The following is a 27,013-nucleotide window of genomic DNA, read 5'->3' on the forward strand; positions in this document are numbered from 1 at the left end:
ATTGTTTAAGACTTGAGGAAAAGCATACCACCGAGTCTTCTGATTAAATTGTAACCATTTTTAATGCTTATAATTTAGGCCAGACTTGAATTAGGCTACTTTACCTAACCTGAGAATAAATAATAAGGTTAAAGGTGTTAAGATGAAAGTAGCCTGTGAAAACTGTGTGTGTTTGTGTGTGTGTGTGTGCATGGTCTTAAGTTATGGGAGGGGCTATTCAGCCACAGATGTATGATGTGGCTTTATAAAGAGCGATCCTTCTGAAGCCGAAAGTCATTAAGGTGCCAATAACAAAGTGACACAATGAAGCTACTTTCAAGAATACTGATAGTGACCTGTTTGTCTGTGGCTTTAACAAGTAAGTAAAGATTATTTCAATATTATTTATATTTATTGTGTTTGATTAATTAGACGCAGCACCATGTTCTTGTGTATCATACTTGGAATTGTGTTTACCAGCATTTATATTTAGTGGAGGTTTTTTTTAACTGCATTGAAAAAAGAACACAGGTTATCAGGAAAGTCGAAAGAAAATTAACTTAATAGTTCACTATTTCAATGAATGTTGCTGGAGGGTATTCTTTTGTCTTTGCTGGACAGTTAAAACCTTCCCTAATACAATTCCTAAACATTAGATTGAGATTTAATAATGGTAGATTTAATGCTGCATGACAATGTGCTGATCTCCTTGACCCCCTTATATTCATTAAAAGTATGTCTTGCAATTTTCCAAGATTAGATGCAATGTGCATTAGCTAATCAGATCAAATAGGAAATAATGTATCCTATGACTTAAAAATACAAAATGGCCCACAAGCATTACTGTAATATGACAAGTCTTTTATACCTATAATGTAATGGTTTTGATTGGCACAGGACCAGCTGTTTCTTCGTTTCAATCATTCAAAATTCTATTGCATTTAGATTTTTGAGTTATGCTATTCGCTTTGATCGGAGAGCAAGCCTGTCATTTATGCAGTAAAACCAAAAGTATGGTCACATGTACAGCTGACCATCACATGCACAGGATTTGGGGTCACATTGCAGAAAGTGTGCTAAATATTTTATCCGGTCACATGCCCAGAATCTCATTCTCTCAAACAATTGTAGACTTTAAAGTTTGTAAGTAAGGCAGTCAGTCATTTAGAGTTTAAGGGCTTTCAAAGCCTTTTCTCTCAAATCATTTTCAGTTTCCACCAAAAAAGTTCCCCAACTTTTCATTTCTGCATAAGGACAAGTTGACAGAAGCAACTCGAAACCCAGATTCAATCAATATCAGACATGGAATACAAAACAGTTCCCAGTGTTGAAAGAAGGAGACCCACTCAACAAAAACAGCTGGACAGGTAATAAAACTCAGTCAAGAAATATATTTTCTACATCATTACATCACACACTTAAATCAACATGTTAAAAAAAAAAATTTAGTGTTCTGTAGCTCAAATGGTAGAGCATGACGCTAGCAACCCCAATGTCATGGGTTTGATTTGCATTAATTGATAAAAACTTATATTTTGAATGCAATGCAAGGTGCACTCTTAAAAATCAAGTGAAGCATCAGTTCTGGCAGGTCACGTTAGTCAAGCTCACATCAGCTGACACTCAGCTGATCCACGTCTACCTACAGTATGGAATACTACGCCTATCACTGTATTCATATATAAGCTCCTACAGTATTATCAACTGCTATCGCGTTTCTCAGGAGCCAATTCCCTCCTCCATCCCCAGCTCCTCCTCTCGTCAGTCAGGATTTGGCATTCTGATTCCCCCTGAATCAGACTAAAATTCTCTAATTATGTTCTACATTAAAATTAATGAAATGATATCTGCAATATATGTTGGTTCTGTTCTGTTAACCCTAAGGGGGGTTATTGCTGCTCTTACGTTCTTGCCCAGAACAGAACCATACCGCCAATCCAAACTGTATGCTAATTGACAATCGTATTAGACGATGGTGGTCCTGACAGAAATATAGGTTCTTTATTGGCATCTTTGGTTCCATGAAGAACCTTTAACATCCATGGAACCTTTCCATTCCACAAAAAATTCTTAATAGTGCAAAACGCTTCTTTAAATTATTAAAATACTCTTCACACTAAGAAAAAAAGGTTCACTAAAAGGTTTGAGGAACCTAAAATGGTTCTTCTATGGCATCGCTGTGAAACCCCTCTTTGTCAAATGCATAAATGTACATTTCTACAGGTGGACAATTGAAGTTTGAAGTGGGAAATGATGCACCCACCTTGACCGGTGCCAAAATCACCTTCACCATTGACATTGTGTTCCCTCACAACCAGAAGGTCCTGCCAGATGGACAAGTTGTTTGGGCAAAAAACGGCACTATCAACGGTATATTTCTATGATCTTTATCTCACCCTATTTACAAAGATGAAAATGTATATTCTGCTGCCAGTACTGTGACCAACAAAAGTTTAGTTGTATTAATAATAATGCACAATTATGTCAACTTTCTAATTAAGGCACACAGTTCCATGAAGGAGAGCCTGTCTATCCTGAGGAGAACTCTGTAGATGCATGGAACGCTGTGTTCCCTAATGCTCCTCTCCTTTCCAGACAGGCGGACAAGCAACCTCCCTATGTATTTGTATGGAAAACCTGCGGTAAGGAAAGAAGCACTTACTTTACAGTAATGTGCAGTTATCTCACCTACCTGACAATCCGCTTTTGCGTTTGACAGGTAAATACTGGCAAGTGCGAGATGGCCCTTCCTCATCGTTGACCATCGGCACTGATGATGTTCCTCTTGGCTCTTATATGATGGATGTTGTCATCTATCACTACAGGCAAAAAGATAAATTCATCCCTATTGGATATGCATCCACACAGTTTAGTATTACAGGTAAGCATAATGTAAACAGAATGTCGATCTTTTATTTAGTTTGGTTTTCAGATTTAATTAAACTATTTTATCCCTGTGTTTCTAGACCAGATTCCCTTTGCGGTTTCCCTGACTCAGGTAAATGACAAAGATAAAGGCGATCGGAAATTTATCCAGAACAGAGCGGTAGCCTTTAGCATCACCCTTCACGACCCCAGCCAATACCTGAGCAAATCTGACGTGACTTTTAACTGGAATTTCGGGGATGGCAGTGGCACTGTAATCTCCAGGGAACTCACCGTCACGCACACTTACATGGCATCTGGTGCCTTCAAGCCTCAAGTTGTCGTACAAGCAGCTATTCCGGATTCAACTTGTGCAACTCCACCAAACCTTCCGACTGAGATTCATCCCACTACCAACACCCTCACCTCTGAGAGCCTCATTGTCCCGACTGAACACATCACTACAGGTGCACAGCATTGTTCTATGTAGTGTGTGTGCACACGTTTGTCTATACTTGTGAGGGCCAAATGTCCTCACTTTTATAGTGAAATATTATAACAAACCACATAATATTTTTTTTTTCTTTTGTACGACATTTTACTGGTCCTCAGTTAAAAAGGCTTATATATTGGTCAACACATGTGTTTATTTAAATTAGTGTTTCGCACGTGTTTCTGTGTGGGTTATGTTTGGGTTAGGCAATAGAAGATATCATTAACCTGACATAAAATCAATGGAAGTCTATGCAATGTATACTAATATAATATAGTGAAATGTGTGTGTGTGTGTGTGTGTGTGTGTGTGTGTGTGTGTGTGTGTGTGTGTGTGTGTGTGTGTGTGTGTGTGTGTGTGTGTGTGTGTGTGAAGAGATTCTAAAATACTACAGACAGACAGACAGATAGATAGATAGATAGATAGATAGATAGATAGATAGATAGATAGATAGATAGATAGATAGATAGATAGATAGATAGATAGATAGATAGATAGAATCGTCAACTAGTCGTCAGCATTCAAGTAGCCTATTTCAAACAGTAGGCTAGCTTCATCAGCTCGGACTGTCGTAGGCTAGCATATTTATTTCACTACTAACAACTTGTCATGTAGGCTATAGGCTACTTAAAATAATTTAAAGTTAGTGACTTACTTTTTCGCGGAATCAATAGAATACTCAAGCTCTGGGGATCACATACCGTTTCTTGGCTCGTTATCGAGACCAAATTTGGAGAGAGACTCGCTCCGACTATTCATTGAATCAGTGAATTGTCGACTGTCTGCAATCAGATCACTGTAATTCGCTATAGTTCCCCGTGATTATTGAACATCTTTAACAGGTTCCTCGAAAGTACTGTAGGTCGATTTTAAGAGATTCGTGTGTTCACATGAATCGAACATCTCGGTTTCGGAGCGATTCGATTTCTTTTGTTCGAAATAACGAGAAACGAAACGATTTATAAAATGTAGTAGAGTAACAGTAAAAAATTATACTGTAAAGTTAAGATTTAAGAAAAAATGTCAATAAAAATAATATCCTAAGTTTGTTAGCTACTGACCACCACTGTTTATTCTGTGTGAAATACGGAGAGCATAGAAAAACATCAGTGATAGTTCTGGCCAGAGTAAAACTCAAAGTAATTATATTTATATTTATGAACAGATCATGCTTTCAGTCAGCCTTCAGCTCCCATTCTGAAATCCACTCCTGCTTCTACAATGAAAACCATTCCACCTGCACCTACAAATGATGTTCCAACAAGACCCAGCCTTGAGAAGGTCTTTAACCTCCGATCTGGATCTAAGATAACATTGAATACTGTGACAAAGACAACACTGAAGACAACTAGTGAGTTGCAGTTTTCTCATTTTTTTAATATTCAGAGATATTTTGAATTATAGCTAGTTAATTATATTAATTTAATATTAACTATAAATGATGTGAATATATATATATATACATATGAGTTTCCAAAACATCAGCTGCTAACATGGAGGCGATTTTGGACGAAGACACAACTGACTGTGTGATTTACCGTTATGGATCCTTCGCAACAGATATTGAGATTATCGGTGAGATTCTTTATTTGACCACTTGTACTTTAATATGATGCATTATAGACCTTCATTGAAGAATAATGTATGTTTGTATCCTCAGAGGGCATTGAGAGTGTGCAGATCGTCCAGGTGGCTGTAGCTAATGGTTTTCTGCTAACAGAGATGGAGCAGAATGCTGTTGATTTCACTGTTTCCTGCCAGGGAAGGTGAGGTCTGGCAAAGCATGAAGTTGGAACCACAAACTATAGCCTGATGGAGAATTCATGACCTTACCTGCTCTTTTTAGCCTCCCCACTGAAGTGTGCACTGTAGTGTCGGATGCAGACTGCCATATGCCAGTTACGACCATCTGCAATGCTGTGAGCCCCTCATCAGACTGCCAACTCATCCTTCGACACTTCTTCAACGACTCTGGGATCTTCTGTATCAATGTGTCTATGACGAATGATGTCAGCCTGGCTGTCACGAATGCCAGGGTTAATATTAACATAGGTGAGTTTATTCACTATTGAAATGTCATGCATGATGAGCCAGAATGAGAACAGTTCTTCAAAAGGCTCATAGAATTATTGTGCTATTGAATCATCTTGATGTCTCAATCTTGGTGCCAAATTTGTCAGGTTCTAGGTTGACATCTGCAGGTGTCGTTGCCCTGTTTTTGGGCATCTTGACTGTTGCATCAGCATTGGGTGCAGTGGCTTTTGCATATAAGTGAGTCATTTTAACACAGCGTAATATCCATGCACTGATTTATTTAGCTGGCATGAATCATTCATGAATTATTATTAAGTATTCAAACTGTTCCTTTAGGTTTCCTAAAGCTTAATCAGTAATCAAATTGGTGTGAACATTAACTGGTAAAACTAGTTGGAAAACAATAAACTGGTCTTATTTTTCCACTTTTCTAGACGTCTTAAAGGGTATCAAAGGCTGACTGAGGTCCCTGCATGCCAATCCAACAACACTGGCGTGAGCTCTGTGCCAGCGCTCTTCTGGAGCATGATGAACCAGCAGACGGTGGATCAGAAAAAAGGAGTAGTGTGAATTTTACTTTAAAACCAATTAAAATTGACCTGAAAAAGAAATGTTATGTTAGCACTTTTTTGAAGTGTAAAAGCATCAACCTTTTTTACTATTTCATTTCATTTTTTTAATCTTTAATGTTTAAATTTAAATTTGTATACACATATTTGACCCCAAATCATTTTCTACAAAAACTTGTTTTTAATTATAGCATTTGTGTAAAATTTTGTACTTTAAACTTGAAGAGGAAACAACTGTCATTTGAGCCAACAAAGCATATTTAACAACATGTTGACAGTTAAAGGATCTTTGGAACACTATCCATGCATTTTTTTAACACAATTGAATAAAATATCAAAAAAGCTGCCATTACTTTCTGGCCTCATTATCTTTGATATTGGTGTCTACAATCAATTTAATTAAGGTTTTTCACTATGAGACCTTTTAATATCATAACCTGCTTTCCTTCTTTCATGCAAGCATACCAATGCCGTAACTCATTTGCACCTCCCTAAAAACCTAGAATGGCCTTAATACCGACTGCTGAGTGACTACTAATCTACTTTTCCTTCATCTGAAGTTGTTGGAAGCCAAACAAGCTTAGTAAGCAGATTACTTGTCTTGAATGCCCAGAATGTCTTAAAACCAAAAGCCTATGTTAACCTCCACAAAAAAAGATTTTTAAAGCATTGCACATAGACAGATTTTTGATCACCATCAATTTATTCAGTCAAAATTTGGCAAGCAAATTCCACAAATAAAAGTCATACTGGCCATATAAATAAAACAACTCATCAAGAATGTGTCTCTAACATTTAGGAGTAGACTTTACACTTGATACCTCATGTATATCGTTTGTAAATTAACGGTCTACTGTTTTCAATCTTAGACATTTAGTGACCATTTTAATACTCCTCGCCCTCTTCCTCTCCTTCACCCTCGATGGAGTCGACACCGACCTCCTCGTAATCTTTCTCCAGGGCAGCCATGTCCTCTCTGGCCTCTGAGAACTCGCCCTCCTCCATACCCTCACCCACATACCAGTGCACAAAGGCACGCTTGGCGTACATCAGATCGAACTTATGATCCAGACGAGCCCAGGCCTCAGCAATGGCTGTTGTGTTGCTCAGCATGCACACGGCCCTCTGCACTTTAGCCAGATCACCTCCTGGAACCACAGTGGGAGGCTGGTAGTTAATGCCAACCTTGAAACCAGTGGGACACCAGTCCACAAACTGGATGGTGCGCTTGGTCTTGATGGTAGCGATTGCAGCGTTCACATCTTTGGGCACAACGTCACCACGGTACAGCAGGCAGCAAGCCATGTACTTGCCGTGACGTGGGTCACATTTCACCATCTGATTGGCCGGCTCGAAGCAAGCATTAGTGATCTCAGACACAGAGAGCTGCTCATGGTAAGCCTTCTCTGCGGAGATCACTGGGGCGTAGGTAGCCAGCGGGAAGTGGATACGAGGATAAGGCACCAAGTTGGTCTGGAACTCGGTGAGATCGACATTGAGGGCACCATCGAACCTGAGGGAGGCTGTGATGGAGGACACAATCTGACTGATCAGCCTGTTGAGGTTGGTGTAAGAAGGACGCTCAATGTCGAGGTTCCTACGGCAGATATCATAAATGGCCTCATTGTCTACCATGAAGGCACAGTCAGAGTGCTCTAGGGTGGTGTGGGTGGTCAGGATGGAGTTGTAAGGCTCTACCACAGCGGTGGAGACCTGAGGAGCAGGGTAGATGGAAAACTCAAGCTTGGACTTCTTGCCATAGTCCACAGACAGACGCTCCATCAACAGAGAGGTGAAGCCAGAACCGGTTCCACCACCAAAGCTGTGGAACACCAGGAAACCCTGGAGGCCTGTGCACTGGTCAGCCTGAGAAGAAAACCTGTTGGTCAGTAACACAACATAATATATAATTCATTTTATGATTGTTTATTTACAACTACTTACCAGTTTGCGAATCCTGTCCAGCACCAGGTCAATGATTTCTTTTCCAATAGTGTAGTGACCACGAGCGTAGTTATTGGCTGCATCTTCCTTTCCTGTGATGAGCTGCTCAGGGTGGAACAGCTGACGGTATGTCCCAGAGCGCACCTCATCTGAACAGACGGGTCATGAGTAAATGTTTAGTAAACTGAGTACTCTGACACACAATATCACAGATAAAATGAAGTCTTATCCTCTTACCAATGACAGTGGGCTCCAGGTCTACAAACACAGCCCTGGGGACGTGCTTTCCAGCTCCAGTCTCACTGAAGAAGGTGTTGAAGGAGTCATCGCCTCCTCCGATGGTCTTGTCACTGGGCATCTGTCCATCCGGCTGGATGCCATGCTCAAGACAATAGAGTTCCCAGCAGGCATTGCCAATCTGGACTCCAGCTTGACCAACGTGGATGGAGATGCACTCACGCTGTAGAAGGGAATGGGGAAATAATTTTTTATAGTTTTTATAGTTAACAACAATAAGCCACAAATCTTTTCATAAGGTCGCTGGCTCTCAAGCGATGCTGAAAGGCTTTCTTTTGCTCATTCTGTTGTTATTTGAATGTGTTCAATATTTAGGTACAACAATGGACATCTGACTGACATTGCATCAGAAATGCACCACCATAAATGCGCTGTAAAAACCCGCTTGAACAATATTTATCTTAAGGACAGACATACAATAAGTGAACTGGCATAGTAAAGACTTAGGTTACCAAAAAGGAAGAACAAAGAAAGCAGTCAGTTCTCTTTATTCAAAGGGAATGAGGCAGCAGAATGGGAACGAGGCAAATGCCCCACCCACACAGAAAAGGCTTGCCAGACCATGTCTGACTAGCCGTTAAAAGAGAACAATAAAAATGATGACAGAAATCTACCTTTTCCCATTTATCTGTCATCTTAATGGTCTAAGAAAGAGTATGGATTTAAATTTTGGGAGCATTTATTAAGGTAGGCTTTTAGATGCAGAAACTGAATGACATTTTCTCAAGGGCTGTGTCCACTATTTTATGGGAATTCAGAATATTCTTTGATTAATATGGATTTTTAATGATCAATTCTTGAATATTTATATTTGGTCAATGCTATCTCGAATATTTGGTTGAATCGTGGAATTTCCCTAAAATTCCACGATAAAAACTAAGGCAGTTCCCAGATAGGCTATTCAATAAAAACAACATCAGCAAAATAATCAAATGCATGAAAACATTTAATGTAAAATCTCAATGGAGACAATAACAGCTGTGGAATAGAACAAGAATAGAAATCCAGTCATCTGCTGCACAGGCCTGACATGAGCTTCTGCAGACAGCTGCAGTCCCCACCCAGTTTACTCCTCATGCAGATGGGAGGAGGGGTGGATGCAAATTTCAAGAAAATTCTGTTAATATCTGATGGGGGAAAAAATCAATCTATTTGTGCATTTTTTGTTAAGACATCATTTAAGTCACATGTATTAATTAAAATACATGGTGATTTAAATTATACAGCAATTGCAAAATAATACATATTATATCGTATATAATATATAATAATTGAGACAGAGATAACGCACACTGTTTTGAAAATCATATTCAATGCATAGGCTACGTAAAAAATAAATCACTTCATCATGTCAGATGGTTTTGGAAATGCACCCTCAAAACAGGTGTACTACTAGGCTAAATATTATTTATAACCAAAAAGGGTTTGTGCATCATGCAAAATTGATTATGTTATTTATAACGGCATTCGACCATCAACGCGGAATTTCGAGCATATTCTGAAGGCACCGTTATGAATGAATGAATTGACGAATGGGTGAATTTTATCTGGATGGCGTTTGCAAGGGCATTTATAAACTAGATGTCAGTACGATTAACATTTTTATAATAACATTTTTAACTGTAGCATTCTTTACATTACATCATTTCAGATTATTTGCAAAAATAAATCTTTGCAGGCGTCACGTCGTCGCAATGTCGCGAGCTTTTCCTCCATTTTAAGGAAAGGGCGCGCGCTGAATGACAAAGAAAAGCCGCTCGAGCCGCTTTGAAGATTACCAGATGAGCATTAAATGACAAGCACATTTGGGACGAAACCCTTTGCCGCGTCAATGTTTGAAAGGGAAAGAAAAATAATTATAGGGTACTCACCATTGTTCTGGAGGGGATGGAGCGATGAGGAGAATATCAGAAGGCAGGCAATTGCTTTTTTGGGGAGTATACTGTGAGTACACTGTCCAAGATTGAGTCAGTCAGTTGAGGATGAAGGGGAGGAGTTGAATGAGCATGACGACGGAACATGGAAAAGAGATTAAAATGTAGCAAGTGTTTTGTCCAGTATAAATCAGTGCAATGCGTATCAGATATTGCTTTACCGACTAGTGCATTTTCTAGTTTTGACATACAGGAATATGAACCTGTTAACATCATTTAGCCTTGTAGACCTGCACGTTTCCTTTCACACATGCAATCAAAACACAAGATTATTGTGACATGTTTAGGAAACATTTCAAAACAAAATAGAATGATAATCGTTTTAATAATCATTGAATTTACAGACAATGTAAGATTCATGTTTCAAAACGTCCTTATATCTGCTGAATGAAAACTATCAGTTAGGACACATTTATACATTTATTGTCTATTCAATGTGTTATTAAACCTATGATAAATGAAGATATGAAGCCATTCTAGATATCATATTGTAAATGATAGGCTACTGTAAAATCTAATTTGATGTAGGCTAGGCCAACACAGAAATGCTATGTACCATTTACTACTGTATTGTATATCATACCTTGTGACTTATGCCTGCTACAGACTGGGATTTTGGCAAACCTATAAAATCATTACAAATCACACAGAACGACATGGATCATACACGTGGTGTAACCAGAATTTCATTTGGGAGGTGGGCCACTATATATATATATATATATATATATAGGTTTGCCAAAATCACAGTCTGTAGCAGGCATAAGTCACAAGCTATGATATACAATACATATATATATATATATATATACAGTGGTTAAATTGGGCCGGGGCTCTCCGGGGCTCAGCCCCGGCACATAAGCCTGCTTGTTTGCAGTCAATTGCCTACTGGAAATTATGTCACATAAAATTTGATGAAAGTAATGCTTTTGAAAACATATTTATGACAATAAATTAAAGATTTTTGAAATGGCATGTCTATTTTGTCTCGGCGGAGCTGAGAACAATCGGAACACGGCCGTGTTCTTGTTCAGCTGCTTAATCTCGTTGTCAGTCGACCATGATCGCGCACCGCTCGCGCACGCGCATCTAGGTGACACGGATAAATGTACGCAGCAATATATAATGAATATTCCTGGGAGATTCGTAGTTGCGCGGGAAGTTGAAGCACGGAAAAGTTCCAGAAATGTACAAAAAGTGCTCTGGCCTTGAATGACAAGGTAATTAAATAACCAAGACTAGGTTGACCATGTGATTTTTCTCAGGAGATGTTTTGAGCATTTTACTGAACGCACCTGATTATCAGCAAACTGCCGAGAGAACTGCTAGCAGGCTACTCAAAATAAACTAGCAATATATTCAGTCGGCATATTTGTATTTGATCTGTGTGAATTACATAAATATAAGACTTGCTAGACCTACATTTAGCTACCAAGAAACCTTTCCACAAGGATAGATTGATTTTATTTTTGTGTCTTGTGCATATCTTGATGAGAAATTATGCAGAGTAGGATGAGTGTGTGTGTTTTGTTGTAGTAGTAAAGAGAGAGAATGGGAGAAGGAAGTGTGTGTGAGGTGGACCTGGTCACCACAGACCCAAATCTTCTCAGCTGTTGCTACTGTCATATGCTGCACTGTCTCTTCATGTGGCACATTATGTTTGGCACATTGTATGGGTCACTATATATCATAACAAGGTAATACAATATGTAATCAAGTGATGACTGATTAACAGTAATGTAAATGCTAAATGTCCTAATACCTGTTGATACTACAACAATGCAAAGTATATGCTCTTAACCTTGCAGTTTTTCACATATCATGTAATACTCAATTTCTCCATATCTTTGCACAAAACTCTCCAGAAAGTGCTATTTAATGTTTTTTTTTTTTTTTTAATCCACGAGGGGGTATACCCCCAGAGCCCCCTAGGGAGAGCACCCCCACATGATAAATCCCAATTTAACCCCTGTATATATATATATATATATATATATATATATATATATATATATATATATATATATATATATATTGCTCTATCTTTTTCTCTGTCTTTTGTAGATTAACATTGAGGACAAAGACAGCCGTAGGTTTATTAGGCTGCTGTTACTTTAAGAGCTGCATGTGTTCAACATAGGCCTACTGTTACACACGAGTTATCCTTTCAACTGTTTACATTCACTTAAAACATAACCGACTATGTTTCACATGGATACTTACGGAGCCCCTAAAGGGACGCGGTGGTGAAAAAAAATTAGGATGGGAGAATTTTTTTTAAAAATCTTTTGCGTTGCCCCGAGAAACTTTGCATTCCCTCGCAAAGATATTTTCTTCCCACTCAAAAGTGTTGCATTCCCACACAAATGTTTTGCGTTCCCTCGCAAAGTTATTTGCGTTCCCTCGCAAAGATATTTGCGTTCCCACGCAAACCCTTTTGTGAGCTCGGACAGACACTTCCTGTTTAATGTCCCGCTGGCAGTGCATCAGAGCTCCGTACGTTAATGGAGCGTTTCATAGTGTTTGAACTTGGACTCAAATATAAAGAAATGCGGTCAGTGTTTAACTCAAGGAACTTCCCGGATCAATATTCTTGAGCTAAACCTTGTTAAAACACAAACGACACCTACTTACAATCCCAGTAACCTAGACAACGAGCTACAACCCAATTTTCTTCAAAACGAGCTTTATAATATAGGCTAAATGGATCTTGCAGGCGGCTGAGAGACAAGTCAAGGGACCATCTGCAAAGTGGAATATAACCCAACAAACGACTACGGCATCAACTCATATTCAAAAATACAAAAATAGTCATTAACTTCAATGTTACAAACTGTAGTGCCACCCAATTCAGCTTACACATCAATGGTGACCCACCATTACATTCTTACATTCTTATGAGTTCTTGCTCTTCCCTGGGAATCGAACCTATATGACCTTAGCATTGCATGCACCAACGCTCTACTGTTTGAGCTACAGGAAAGCTAGTATGGGAAGTAATTGCACATAAAAAATAAGTAGGGTTATTATTTACACAAAATTATATTGGTACTGTGTGCAGCTAGTTACAATCATAGCTTATTCATTATATCTGCTTACTGAATTTCGATGGCATTACACTGTATAACAGTGTGAAGTTATTGATTTTATTTAATAAAAAATCATAACAACCATGTTTTTAAAAAAAATCAAACTAAGTATTGTAGTATAACCAGCAGGAGAGCGGTGATGTGTGAACTGAATTTGGCCACAATGTCATAGTGAAGCTATAGAATATGTTTAATAATATAAAATGTGCAGATAGGTTTGGGATTTGAACTTTGCAGACGGCCCCTTATTTGGACTTGTCTCTCAATCGGCTGTTTAGAGATAAATTTATATTATGAGGAGAATTAGCTCGTTGTCTAGGTTACTGTGATTGTAAATAGGTGTCGTTTGTGTTTTAACAACGTTTAGCTCAAGAATATTGATCCGGGAAGTTCCTTGAGTTAAACACTGACCTCATTTCTTTATATTTGAGTCAAAGTTCAAACACTATGAAACGCTCCATTAACGTACGGAGCTCTGAAGCACTGCCAGCGGGACATTAAACAGGAAGTGTCTGTCCGAGCTCACAAAAGGGTTTGCGTGGGAACGCAAATATCTTTGCGAGGGAACGCAAAACTTTTGCGTGGGAACGCAAATAACTTTGCGAGGGAATGCAAAAGTTTTGCGAGGGAACGCAAAAGATTTTTTAAAAAATATTCTCCCATCCTAATTTTTTTCCACCACCACGTCCCTTTAGGGGCTCCGTAGTACACTTGCCTATGCAGGCATTTTGACATCATTTTGTGTGAATTTGTCCGTTCAAGCGCTGAGAGGCAGCTTTCTGAGATCCGGATCCGGATGTTTGTGCACAGAAAACTTCTTGAAAATGTCAATTTAGTTTTAGTTCAAATGACGCATTTGTGCTAAGCGAGTGATCATCATGCAAGCATGGTAAACATGATAAACAACATAAAGTGCGCTCTCTCTCTCTCTCTCTCTTTCTCTCTCTCTTTATCATCAGTTAACGTTACTAATATGTGAATAAAAGCCTACAGTAAATTCAAACTGTTCATCATAAATGATTGTCTTTTCAGAAAATTTGGACTAAACCTCTCAATTCATATGGAGTAGTTTTACAATCTCTTTATGAACTTTTTGAAGCATCAAAGTGGTAGTTGCGTAGCTGTCAATGGAGGGACAGAAATTAAATTAAATTAAAAATATCATCATTTGTGTTACGAAGATGAACGAAAGGCTTATGGGTTTGGAACATAACGAGGGTGAGTAAATTATGACATAATTTTAATTTTTGGGTAAACTAACCCTTTAATGCATCTACTGTAGCTTGACATTACATTAATGAGAACTGCATGAGAACACAACAGTGTGAGATGGCTTACAGCAGGGATCACGTTCATACAGTCTGACAAGCAACAGTGTGCACCCAGCTTTAGCCTACTGTTTGAGAAAATATTGCATCATGTTGATACCAATAAATATTATTTTTGACCAATACTGAATAAAATAATAATTGATTAGGTTAAGAGACCAGCACATAACAGCAAATACCATAGCAAACCATATTGGATTTGTTATTGTCAACAGCGACATATTCAACAAATTTTTTATATTGCCTTTTTAAAAAATTGACTTTTTTTTTGTACAGTGTTGAGTTTGTCAAGTCAAGTCAAGTCATCCTCATTTATATAGCGCTTTTAACAATGTAGATTGTTTCAAAGCAGCTTTACAGAGATAAACATATAATTTAAGGTAACAGAGATTGGTTTGGTTTTACAGTGGTTCTTGAAAAATGTTTTTTCCAGCTAAAGTTAGTTTTGATTGATTCACTTTCGTCTAAATGATCATTTGTTATTAAATTAGGGGCCGCTAAGACGACACCGTTCTCTCTAAACAGACTTTAAACGTGAACCTGTGATAGACGCTGATGGCGTTCTCATGCGCATTTAAGAATTTATTCTATAGTTATGTGCGTTTGAATATATGTGCGCAGGTTTGTAATTCCTTACAAACCATGCCTAAACAAACTACTTGTCTTGTCTATAAATTTTGATGCAGAATTTTATTTTATCTTATCACTTTGGGTAGGTACGCGAACCGAAAAATTCCACAACGCTTTATCTGTAGAGTGGTATAGGGATCCTCCATAGGGAGAGGCTAGTTGGCACTTCAGCACTGCATTGTCATCATTTGTGAACGCTACACTTTAAAGGTGCAGTGTGTGATTTTTAGCGGGATCTAGTGGTGAGGTTACGAATTTGCAACCAACAAAAGTTACAGTGGCCGACAGGAAAATATGTCATTGTCTGAGACAGCAAAGAATAGCCAGTTCAGCAATGAGGTTCTTTACAAGGATAAATTAAGATACTATGTTTACTTAATTATTCAGTAAAACTATATGTTTTTGCGAATATTATTGTTACTTGTTCATCATTGTGTCAGTGTTTTATTCGCTGAACTAAGCTTGCTTCCTTGCACGAAGAGCAACATAGTAACGAAACGCGTTTGTCTATTTAGGGCTACTGTGGAACATGTCGGCACATTTCATTGTAAGGGGAGCCGCGGTGTATGTAGATAGAAACTGCTCATTCTAAGGTAATACAAATATAACGATTCATTAAGTAAGGTCTTTATACACCCCTGAAAACTTATTTTTCAAGGTAGTGACGAAACGCGCTCTGTAGCGCTGTTATTTCGCTGTCGGCTACAGTAGAAACATGACGACACAATATGTCGACCTCCATAGAAGGGGGTGCCCACGGTTATGGAGATATAAATGTCTCATTCTAAGGTAATAAAAACATAACGGTTCATTATGCAAGGTCTTTATACACCACTGAAAACATAGTTATGGATCTTATACTGCATTTCTGTCAATAGATCCTCAGAAATATTGAACAATGCACTTTTAAAGTATAAAATCTCGGAATGTAGAAACAGTCACACAGATGCTATCAGACTGGGCCTAGTGTTGCATGGTACCATGAACCCTCTCACTGTCCTGCTTGCAGTCTCTCCTCCCTCTGTGTCCTAGATTTTGTTGAAATGATGTCATCGTATTTGTCACGTGGGCTGTCAATGCCAGTGAGCTGTTCACATCTGCTGGGTTTCTGAAAAACTGGAAGTCTGTTTGTGTCTGAGTACAACCATCGGTTTGAACCTGCTACTACTTCCCCAACTGAGTCTTATTTCCTTATGTTTAAATACATGTCTCCTCAGGGGTGTGTCCTTTCACCTCTCCTTTATATTCTTTATTCTGACGATTGCCGCAGCCAGCATGAAAATAGACACATTTTAAAATTTGCAGATGATTCTGCTATTGTCAGTCTCCTCTCCAATGAGGAAAGTGATCATAGTCCTGTTGTGGATGATTTTGCACTCTGGTGTGATAGGGCATTCCTTCAACTAAATGTTGAAAAGACAAAGGATATGCAGATTGATTTTAGGCGTAAGTCATCAACTCCTCAGACCACTATTATAAATGGGAAGAATTTGTAGAAACATATAAGTATCTAGGCAGTTTGATTGACAATAAGTTGAATTTTAATTCGAACACTGAAATGCTTTGCAAAAGAGGCCAACAAAGACTGTTTTGTCTTCGCAAACTGTCAAAATTTCGTGTAGATAAGACTCTCATGACCCTTTTTTATAAATCATACATTGAGTCTGTTTTAACATTCTCATTAATTTGCTGGTATGGTAGTCTCACTGTCAAGGCCAAAACGTCTCTCTCCAATATAGTGAAGGTCAGCAGTAAAATTATAGGTGTCCGGCAGAGTAGCCTCTCTGACCTGTATGATAGACAGGTAGTTAGGAAGGCCAATGCAGTTATCTCTGATAGCTCCCACCCCCTTCATTCTGAGTTCCAGATATTGCCTTCCGGGTCTCGGTACAGATTACCTCCAGTGTAGAATAACAGATACAAGCATTCATTTGTCCCGAGAGCCATCATGTTCATTAATTCAGCCCGGAGGAGTAGACAGACTATAACTACTAAATAGTGATGGGGTTATTACTATTATGATATGTATAGTATTGCTTGTTTTTGATGATGTTGCTGCTGAAATAGGGATGGTTATGGAAATGTTGCTTTATTATGAATTGTCAGATGTTATTTTAACAATGGTTTTATTGGTCACAATTATTTTTCTCAATACTCTGTTTTATATCCAGGGCCTGTTTTTGTCTTGTATTTGTGCATCTGTGACTGTCCTGTCTTTATCTTGCTGAAAAACCAATTGCCCTATGGGGACAGAATAAAGTCTAAAGTCTAAAGTCAGAATACATATATAACGGTACAACCTTTAACTATATCAGTTAATATAATCAAACTTTCATTTAAATCACATATTGTTTCCCAATTCGTACGTGTGCTTACAACATAACAAAAATCTTTTAAAAAAAGCGAAGTATTCCATTAGAAAGTGAAGTCCTATTGGCTGGAAAACTGCAGGGAATTCTCACAGCTGAGAATAGGATGGGAGGGACGGGTCTGTGTGCAGTTGCCAGTGGTGAGCAAACTTTAAACATAAACCAGTAACCCTATTTGGCATTATGCCATTGGCTATGTGTACTTAATGTCAGTCTGTAACTCATAATAAATGAGTCATGGACTTTTTTACATCAGCTAAATGCTTGCAGTTCTCTATACACATGAATACAGTATTACTGCTTTTGTTGTTAGTAACAAGACTCCATACTTTTTAAAGTCATCATAACATCAAAACTGACCATTCTTGTTTTTTTATGGAATATTGCAGTATTTATAACAAATTATTTATCCATGCATGGATAGGCATAATTTGTGTGCCCTCATAATCTTTAACTAAAATAACTAGCCTTTACATCTTCTCTTCTCTAATGACGTGTTTACTGGTGTGATCGGGGGACAACCTGTCAGTCACATGAGATCAAAGCAATACCAAACCTCAACCATCCAATCAATTTCCCATGGACAAAATCAGGTCCTGCACTAAATTTTTTCTTGTTCGAGAAGCCACTTTACTCGAATACATGTCACAATATAGGGAAGAAAAGACCAGTCCTAGCACCAGGACAAATGACTTGGGCGGGCTTTTATAATTCTCAGGGGGGCTTGTGTGAAAATCGGGAGAGGAGTGTAATTTAGCCTACTTGTTTATTTATTCATTTATTTAATAATTTACTTGATTTTATTATCATGGAATATGACGCGCGCGAAATGTGAACCATCATTTTGCGAGCAATTGTTGATTAAAAGAAAAAGAGTTGAGATCATCATGGGGATAGCCTGGAAAAGATTATTGCAACTTCCATTTTTTCCCTCAGTCTTTAACTTCAAGATGTTAGGAGGTTATTAATCCAATAAATAGCTTGAGAAAACCTTAAGAAGAGCATAGTTTACTTTATGTTCACTGATAGCCTATTCTATTCTGTTTACACATACATCAAGTGACATAAATGAAGTATCAATAATCTGTCTAATCTTTATTTAAACTCTATTGTTCAACTTCTGATATCAAAATGTAGCAAAGGTGTAGATAGCAGTTAACATCTGGAAGTAAATGTGGAAGAGAAGCTCTTAATCTAATGAAAAGATAATCGTATCATGTCTGTCAGTATTTGCATATCAATTTGCATATCAGTATTTTATCTTCCTGTTATACCCCCTTGGTCATGCAGGATAGCAGTAGCCCTTTTTTACGCCTGCGTCATTGACAATATTGATTTTTGGTTCTTGTCTTAATGGGTTGTGCACTGCAGTGTGCAGGATCAGAAATTACGCTGAAAAAGCAACAGAGATGCAATCTGTCTCAGAGCAGTTGATTGTATATGGCATAAAATCTTGCCTACAAAAATTGCTAAATTAAAGGACTATATATATATATATATATATATATACATACCTACATACAATAATGCAAATGTTTAAAAGCATAATCACATTAAGAATGAGTCATTTAAAAGAATACCAATAGGTGTATAAAATACTGAAAAAATGTAAGAATTAAAGAGAATTCCTAGCCTGTAGGAAAGCATTATTATTCTAAACATGTACGAGGAGCAATGTGAGACTGGTAGGCATATTGTTTTCACTGTTCAAATGTTGTTAGCAACCAGCTTATAAACAGTGAACACTCATGCATAAAAAAAGAGAGAGAAGAGAAAATGTAAGAATAGGCTAGTGGTTTTATCTATAAATAGGCTAAAGTAAGAATTTTGCATTTATCAATGACAATTCAATAAGTCTAAGAGGTTATATGCATTGCAGAAGTATGACAGCAGAAAAAATGCATGCAGGTAACCATGGCAGAAGACAAAAATCTCCTGAGACGATCACCATCTTTCAAAGGCCTACGACCATGTCTGGCTCATAAAATATATTGAAACTGGAAAACATAATCTTTTGGGGCTCGCATGAAATATATCAGAGGAAATGTACCTTTATCCTCATAATATTGCATTTCACTGTGTTTATACTAACCTAACTCTCAATTTCAGTGTTTCACTGTCTCCTATACTGCCAGTCGAGAAGAGAATAGCTGAAAATATTTACTTTGGGCCACTTGTATTTAAGATAATATACATTTCATCATTCATTCATAATTTATTGATTCTCCCTAATTATAGCCTCCACTTATATCAGAAGGTCTTCTAGTTATGTGGAATTCACAAACAGACCAGCCAGTCAGGTGGCTATAATTAAGAGACAACACAGCATTTATCATTTAACTTTTTCTCAGGGTTTTCTCAACATTGCATCGAATCAACTCCTAATGAACACATTAAATATTATTTATATTATCACTCCGTGAGTCATTTAACCATAGTGTTATGTCTTTGGAAGGCTTTTGTCTTTCAAATAAATTTTTAAATTATTATTTTTAAATTATTATTTTTTTCATTTTACGTTTCTATGATTTACATAATTATAGCTTTTCATTAAACTCACAAACCCCCTGGACTTCAATCACAAACCCTATAGGAAACACTAATGTAGTGAACTTCATAGTTGATAACAAAGACTGGGATATATTTTCTTCATCTATGTATTTTTATATCAATATGGTAAAGATTATCCTATTAAAAAATGTGTAATGTAATGGATTACATTACTAACTTGTCATAATTTGGAATCAGTAATGAGCACTTTATATACATATATATATATATATATACAGATCAAAAACATTAAAGGATTAGTTCACCTCAAAATGAAAAATTCCTAATAATTTACTCACCCCAATGCCATCCAAGATATCCATGTCTTTCTTTCCTCAGTGGAAGAGAAATTACGTTTTTTGAGGAAAACATTTCTGGATTTTTCTTCGAATAATGGACATCAATGGCAACCAACGTTTTGAAGTCCAAATCAATGCAGTTGCAAAGGTTTTTGAAGCGCTTCAGCTGACTGTGCTCGATCGCAACTGAGGAGGAGGGTCTTATTTAGCGAAACAATACGTAATTTTCAAAAAATAAAATTATATATATACTTTTTAACTACAATTGTTCGGATTGTGCTGATCTGCAACGCGCCGGGAACTACGACATCACTTTGAAAGGTCACGCTCAATGTCGCCGCCGGAAGTACCGCCCCACTGGTTACAAAGCGACTGTGAGAAGGAGGATAGTTCAAATTGTATTGTACGTTGAATGACATATTTATGTTTTTTTGTCATATTATTGTTTAAAATGGTCCTTACGTGTGCGTATCCTGGGTGTTTAAATCTTTTAAGGGGGCGGTACTTCCGCCGGCGCCGGCAACATCGAGTGTGATCTTTCAACATGATGACGGCGCGTTGTAGATCAGCTCAATCCGAACAATTGTAGTTGTTTTTTTTTTAAAATGACCTATTGTTTTGCTAGATAAGACCCTCTTCCTCAGCTGCGATCGTGCACAGCCCGTTGAAGCACTTCGTAGACCTTTGAAACTGCATTGATTTGGACTTCAAAACGTTGGTTGCCATTGAACGTTGGTTCATTTTTCGACGATTAAATGTTTTCCTCAAAAAACTTATTTTCTCTTCCACTGAGGAAGAAAGACATGGATATCTTGGATGCCATTGTGGTGAGTAAATTATTAGGACATTTTCATTTTGAGGTGAACTAATCCTTTAAGGTTTTTTTAATGTTTTTGAAAGTAGTCTTCATCTCACCAAGGCTGCATTTATTTGATCAAAAATACAGTAAAGAAAGTAATACTGTGAAATATTAATAGAATTTAAATGAACTGGTTTCTGTTGTAATATATTTTAAAATGTAGGCTAATTTATTCCCATGATCAAAGATGAATGTTCAGCATCCTTACTTTCATTATTCAGCATCATTACTTTTGGCCAGTAGTGTGTGTGTGTGTATTTATATATATATATATATATATATATATTTATATATATATTTATATATATATACTCTGCTGACAGAATGTGGTATTGCTGTAACTAAATAGGGCCAGATGGAAGAGTGGGTATTAAAAAGGATGGGCCATCCCCTCATTCCCTGCTGGGGCAGCTGCATCCTCCCCCTGTGTGCTGCTATTCAGATTCAGGGTCATGTGATCTACACATAATGGCCGTTAATGTAGGCTTGTGTGTTGGATACTAGTCAGTATCTAAGCAACTCAGTTATTCATCGCCTATAGCAACGGCTGGAGGATGGGAGGAGGGAATGGGGGGGGGGGGGCTTTGGGTGTCCTAGTCCCATCATGGCCTATATTCTTAACGCCTATGCTGGGTCATTTCATCCCATATGACTCAACATTTTTAAGAAAATATTCAAATGCATTTGTATTCCTTTCCTGAAGAGGAATACTGAAGGAGATGCTGAATAAAGGCTGCTGATTTTCATAAACTATAGACTATTATTTCTTGAGTTAGTGTGTGTGTTTGCTACATCCTGTAAATCCTTTATATTTTGACACAAAGCCTTACAACTTCCTTTTTCACCCCAGGTTATCATATAGTAATTTCAGCCCATTTCTTATTTTAATTTGCTAAATTGCACCTTGGATAGGCTATATACAAAAGTCCCTAATTTCGGTCCTTTTCTAAGCACAATTTAAAGAATGGGAAAAGAATATGTGATTACTCACTCCAAAATTTACCCTAGGCTAATCTCCTAAAAGGGGCAGAAGGTGTCAAAGAGAACAGATGGAGAATGGGTTGATCAAGTTACACAAAGTTGCTTGTACATAAAGGTTTATGTATACAAGGTGTTCGTCAAAAATTATTTATAATGTAATATGATACAAGTGTTTTAGAGTCATTAAAAGCATAATGGGAGAGGTAAGGGAGAACAACAAAACTTGATACAAATTTTAAAATCATAATTTCACAATTTCTAGCAGCTGAATACAGCAGTGTTCCTTAGACGTGATAGTTGAATTGAAATAAAATCTTTGATTCCTGGACAATCATGTATTGGATTAAAACGTTATTCAGTATTTCAGATGTATTGGGTGAGGTTCTGGGAGGTGTCTCGCTAACCCTAATCTTTCTGACAACCAATAGAAAGGAGTCTAGCCTTCTAAACTTGGCAGAACTCATCGCGTCTGACCAATCAAATGTGAGAAACGTAGTTGCCAGGACAGCACGTATATAAAGTGAGGTCAGTCCGTTATAACGTTATTATTCTTACATCGACCCCTAGTTGTCGAACTGTAAGATCTCTCCGTTGAGAATCTTTCTCGCCCGAACAAGCAACACTTCCAGAAACAATGGTGAGCACAATTTCATATACCTCATATTGCTTATTTATAGAAAAAATAATTTTCATTCAACGCATTTACTGTGTAATGTAGCCTATTGTGCGTATATTAATATGTCGGGTATAAAATAGAATATGGAACAAGAAAATACACCTTTATACGTATTCTGCAAAAAAAAGCGGTAGGCTACATTCTCAAAAATGATTTTGTTTTGTAAATAATGTATTTAAAGGTTTTTTATTATTATGCTAATGTATGTATTTAACTGTGTGCATTTTACGTGTAGTCATTGATGCATTAATAACCAAAGAAACAATGTGAAAAATAAGAGAGGTATTATTAGGGATGTGATGCACGCTAGATCGAGACAACAAAGAGAATAGAGCCGCATAAATGATCTGGGTGTAGGCGTCTCCTCCATACTGTCCGGTATGGTGTCATTTTGAGTCATGGACAAAAAAATAGATTCAGTGCCTCCCACATGATATGGTCATTGGTCACTTATTTATTTATTTATTTTAATCATATGACCTAAAAGTTTATTCGAGGGACGAGTAGTGCGATTAAATTTAAAGTGATAGTTCACCCAAAAAATGAAAATGGTGTCATCATATAGCTACTCACCCTAAAGTTGTTCCAAATCTGAATTAATTTTTTTAACCAAACAGTTGATGGGCCCAATTGGGTCCATCAACTGTTTGGTTAAAAAAAAATCTTTTTTTTTCCCATCAACTGTTTGGTCATACCACATTATTAAAAATATCTTCTTTTGTGTTGAGCAGAAGGAAGAAATTCATACAGGTTTGGAACATCTTGAGGGTGATAAATGATGACACAATTTTTGATTTGAACTATGCCTTTAATTATTCTCAGAAATCGTATCAAATTTCAGGGCTGTTGGTGAGGCTGTTAAATATTCATGCTGATGCCTGCAGCATCACTAATGCAGCTGATGGACATTACCAGTAAACCAGCAGTTAAGGGTGTAATGTGATCTAACGATATCTAACATGATATCTCACTGGGATATGACTGCACCGAAACAAGATATACAGGCTGTGTAGCCTTAGAAGTTTAGATGTGAGATGAAATAAATAAAGCTTCGCTTCACAAGTCAGTTATATTTACATGTTTTTTTCTTTAGTTAGATTTTATACTTTGCCCTTTCCTTCACAGCGTGAGTGCATCTCGATCCACGTTGGTCAAGCTGGAGTCCAGATTGGCAATGCCTGCTGGGAACTCTATTGTCTTGAGCATGGCATCCAGCCGGATGGACAGATGCCCAGTGACAAGACCATCGGAGGAGGCGATGACTCCTTCAACACCTTCTTCAGTGAGACTGGAGCTGGAAAGCACGTCCCCAGGGCTGTGTTTGTAGACCTGGAGCCCACTGTCATTGGTAAGAGGATAAGACTTCATTTTATCTGTGATATTGTGTGTCAGAGTACTCAGTTTACTAAGCATTTACTCATGACCCGTCTGTCCAGATGAGGTGCGCTCTGGGACATACCGTCAGCTGTTCCACCCTGAGCAGCTCATCACAGGAAAGGAAGATGCAGCCAATAACTACGCTCGTGGTCACTATACTATTGGAAAGGAAATCATTGACCTGGTGCTGGACAGGATTCGCAAACTGGTAGGTAGTTGTAAATAAACAAACATAAAATGAATTATATATTATGTTGGGTTACTGACCAACAGGTTTTCTTCTCAGGCTGACCAGTGCACAGGCCTCCAGGGTTTCCTGGTGTTCCACAGCTTTGGTGGTGGAACCGGTTCTGGCTTCACCTCTCTGTTGATGGAGCGTCTGTCTGTGGACTATGGCAAGAAGTCCAAGCTTGAGTTCTCCATCTACCCTGCTCCTCAGGTCTCCACCGCTGTGGTAGAGCCTTACAACGCCATCCTGACCACCCACACCACCCTAGAGCACTCTGACTGTGCCTTCATGGTAGACAATGAGGCCATTTATGATATCTGCCGTAGGAACCTCGACATTGAGCGTCCTACTTACACCAACCTCAACAGGCTCATCGGCCAGATTGTGTCCTCCATCACAGCCTCCCTCAGGTTCGATGGTGCCCTCAATGTCGATCTCACCGAGTTCCAGACCAACTTGGTGCCTTATCCTCGTATCCACTTCCCTCTGGCTACCTACGCCCCAGTGATCTCCGCAGAGAAGGCTTACCATGAGCAGCTCTCTGTGTCTGAGATCACTAATGCTTGCTTCGAGCCGGCCAATCAGATGGTGAAATGTGACCCACGTCACGGCAAGTACATGGCTTGCTGCCTGCTGTACCGTGGTGACGTTGTGCCCAAAGATGTGAATGCTGCAATCGCCACCATCAAGACCAAGCGCACCATCCAGTTTGTGGACTGGTGTCCCACTGGTTTCAAGGTTGGCATCAACTACCAGCCTCCCACTGTGGTTCCAGGAGGTGATCTGGCTAAAGTGCAGAGGGCCGTGTGCATGCTGAGCAACACAACAGCCATTGCTGAGGCCTGGGCTCGTCTGGATCATAAGTTCGATCTGATGTACGCCAAGCGTGCCTTTGTGCACTGGTATGTGGGTGAGGGTATGGAGGAGGGCGAGTTCTCAGAGGCCAGAGAGGACATGGCTGCCCTGGAGAAAGATTACGAGGAAGTCGGTGTCGACTCCATCGAGGGTGAAGGAGAGGAAGAGGGTGAAGAGTATTAAATGACAGAAAGAAGTGTGACATCTAGGAACCATGAAATGGGAAAATTTTATGAAATGAAGATTAAATGAAAATTAAAACTCACAACCAATAAAAATCATGTTGTTACAGTTCTTTTGGACATCTGAAATAAACCTTCTTTCAAACTATTTAAAGGGTGTCTTGTGTTAAATTGTTGTGTATAATTATATGAATAATGTATAACAGATATAGCAATGGTGTTTTAAAGATCAACCATCAAACAGGTGAAGTATAACTTTATTAAAATGTATAAAAAGTATTGAGAAAAAAAAGTGGGAAAGCATGCTTAAAGGAGAACTCCAGCGCAAAATGAACCTGGGGTGTAATAACACATTGGTACCGAGTCGACTGTTCTCTGGGATTTGTTTTCATGATAATCGAGTGTAAAGAGTTTTATCTCTAAAAACTGTTTAGCTTATAACGCTAGTATATGGGGCATATAATAAGTAAAAAGAGATCGCTAGTTAATACCACTAACAAGGCTCAAAATAGCCCCACAATAACAGGATAGCTTAATGAGGGTCTCTACATACAAACCGAAGCACTGAGAACTTTGTAAGTGTACAGACAGTTTAATAATAATATGCTTTATAAAGACAGTACCATCGCGTATACAGGCAGGAGCCATCTTTGGGAAACAGCCCCGACCAGTCGAACCACTGACGCCGTGCTAAGTGAGCTGAACTGTGAGATTCCAGATCACAGTTCAGCTCCTAGCACGGCGTTCGTGGTTCGACTGGTCAAGACTGTTTTCCAAAGATGGCTCCGCGATGGTACTGTCTTAATGAGGGTCTCTGTAGAGACCCTCATTAAGCTACCGTGTTAGTGTGGGGCTATTTTGAGCCTTGTTAGTGGTATTAACTAGCGATCTCTTTTTAGTCTGGCGTTATAATTTATTTGCTTTCAGTGTACTATGGAGTGGGTAAAACTGTTTTTAATGGCAGGCTAGCAGATACCGTTGACTCGCGCTAGCCTAGCACCGGCGAACTGCAACTGGAAGGACTGGATGAAAATTTTTCAAAACTGTCTCCACTGATAAATAACACCCAGGCTAACTTGGAAATGAGGTCCGATGTGCAAAACCGTGAACCTACCACCCCTTTAAGTTCAACCATTTTTCAACATGAGATTTAATCAGTATGCCTATAGGGCTCCTGGCTATAAATTTAGGTATGGGTAGATTCTGGTCTTAGTGCTAGTTTACGATACACCTTTTGTAAGCTTTATATTCCAATTGCTGAACACACCAGACAAACTTTTGGCAGAATTAAAGAATAAACAAACTATTTCTCCTAATTTACCATCCAAAAAGCATAACCTATGGCTGCCAACTCTCACGCTTTTCGTACTTTTCATATGCTCTCACACATCCGTAAAAAAAAAAAATAGCGAAGCAAAGAGGAAACTGACAACGACAGACAAGAAAGAGCAGGTTACTTTTGATATTAAACAAA

The 27,013-nt window shown here is 38.3% G+C and overlaps 3 protein-coding genes across 5 annotated transcripts; 2 read left to right on the top strand and 1 right to left on the bottom strand.

Annotated features, from left to right (window-relative positions):
* The first annotated feature begins 223 nt into the window (after window positions 1-223).
* pmelb (premelanosome protein b) lies at window positions 224-6,292 on the top strand. 3 transcript variants are annotated; one of them, XM_077218941.1, is made up of 12 exons: window positions 272-358; window positions 1,233-1,346; window positions 2,203-2,349; window positions 2,481-2,621; window positions 2,699-2,860; window positions 2,946-3,311; window positions 4,503-4,688; window positions 4,808-4,912; window positions 4,998-5,103; window positions 5,184-5,389; window positions 5,518-5,608; window positions 5,806-6,292. In XM_077218941.1, the coding sequence occupies exons 1-12, from the start codon at window positions 304-306 to the stop codon at window positions 5,939-5,941; spliced, it is 1,815 nt and encodes a 604-aa protein (XP_077075056.1). In that variant the 5' UTR covers window positions 272-303; the 3' UTR covers window positions 5,942-6,292. The 3 variants fall into 3 exon arrangements, with proteins under 3 accessions (XP_077075058.1, XP_077075056.1, XP_077075057.1); XM_077218942.1 differs by having other exon boundaries at window positions 4,823-4,912; XM_077218943.1 differs by lacking the exon at window positions 1,233-1,346 and having other exon boundaries at window positions 224-358; window positions 4,823-4,912.
* Window positions 6,293-6,624: 332 nt separating this feature from the next.
* tuba1c (tubulin, alpha 1c) lies at window positions 6,625-10,347 on the bottom strand. The gene is made up of 4 exons (XM_077219043.1): window positions 10,053-10,347; window positions 8,122-8,344; window positions 7,885-8,033; window positions 6,625-7,806 (listed from the first exon to the last, which is right to left on the bottom strand). Exons 1-4 carry the CDS (start codon window positions 10,053-10,055, stop codon window positions 6,826-6,828), a joined length of 1,356 nt encoding a protein of 451 aa, XP_077075158.1. The 5' UTR covers window positions 10,056-10,347; the 3' UTR covers window positions 6,625-6,825.
* Window positions 10,348-22,694: 12,347 nt separating this feature from the next.
* On the top strand, window positions 22,695-25,687 carry LOC143726042 (tubulin alpha-1A chain-like). The gene is made up of 4 exons (XM_077219027.1): window positions 22,695-22,857; window positions 24,022-24,244; window positions 24,333-24,481; window positions 24,560-25,687. The coding sequence occupies exons 1-4, from the start codon at window positions 22,855-22,857 to the stop codon at window positions 25,538-25,540; spliced, it is 1,356 nt and encodes a 451-aa protein (XP_077075142.1). The 5' UTR covers window positions 22,695-22,854; the 3' UTR covers window positions 25,541-25,687.
* The last annotated feature ends 1,326 nt before the right edge of the window (window positions 25,688-27,013 follow it).

Source organism: Siphateles boraxobius, unplaced genomic scaffold (genome assembly GCF_051911475.1).
Source record: "Siphateles boraxobius isolate OS27281-9 unplaced genomic scaffold, OSU_SipBor_1 77, whole genome shotgun sequence".
Taxonomy (NCBI): domain Eukaryota; kingdom Metazoa; phylum Chordata; class Actinopteri; order Cypriniformes; family Leuciscidae; genus Siphateles; species Siphateles boraxobius.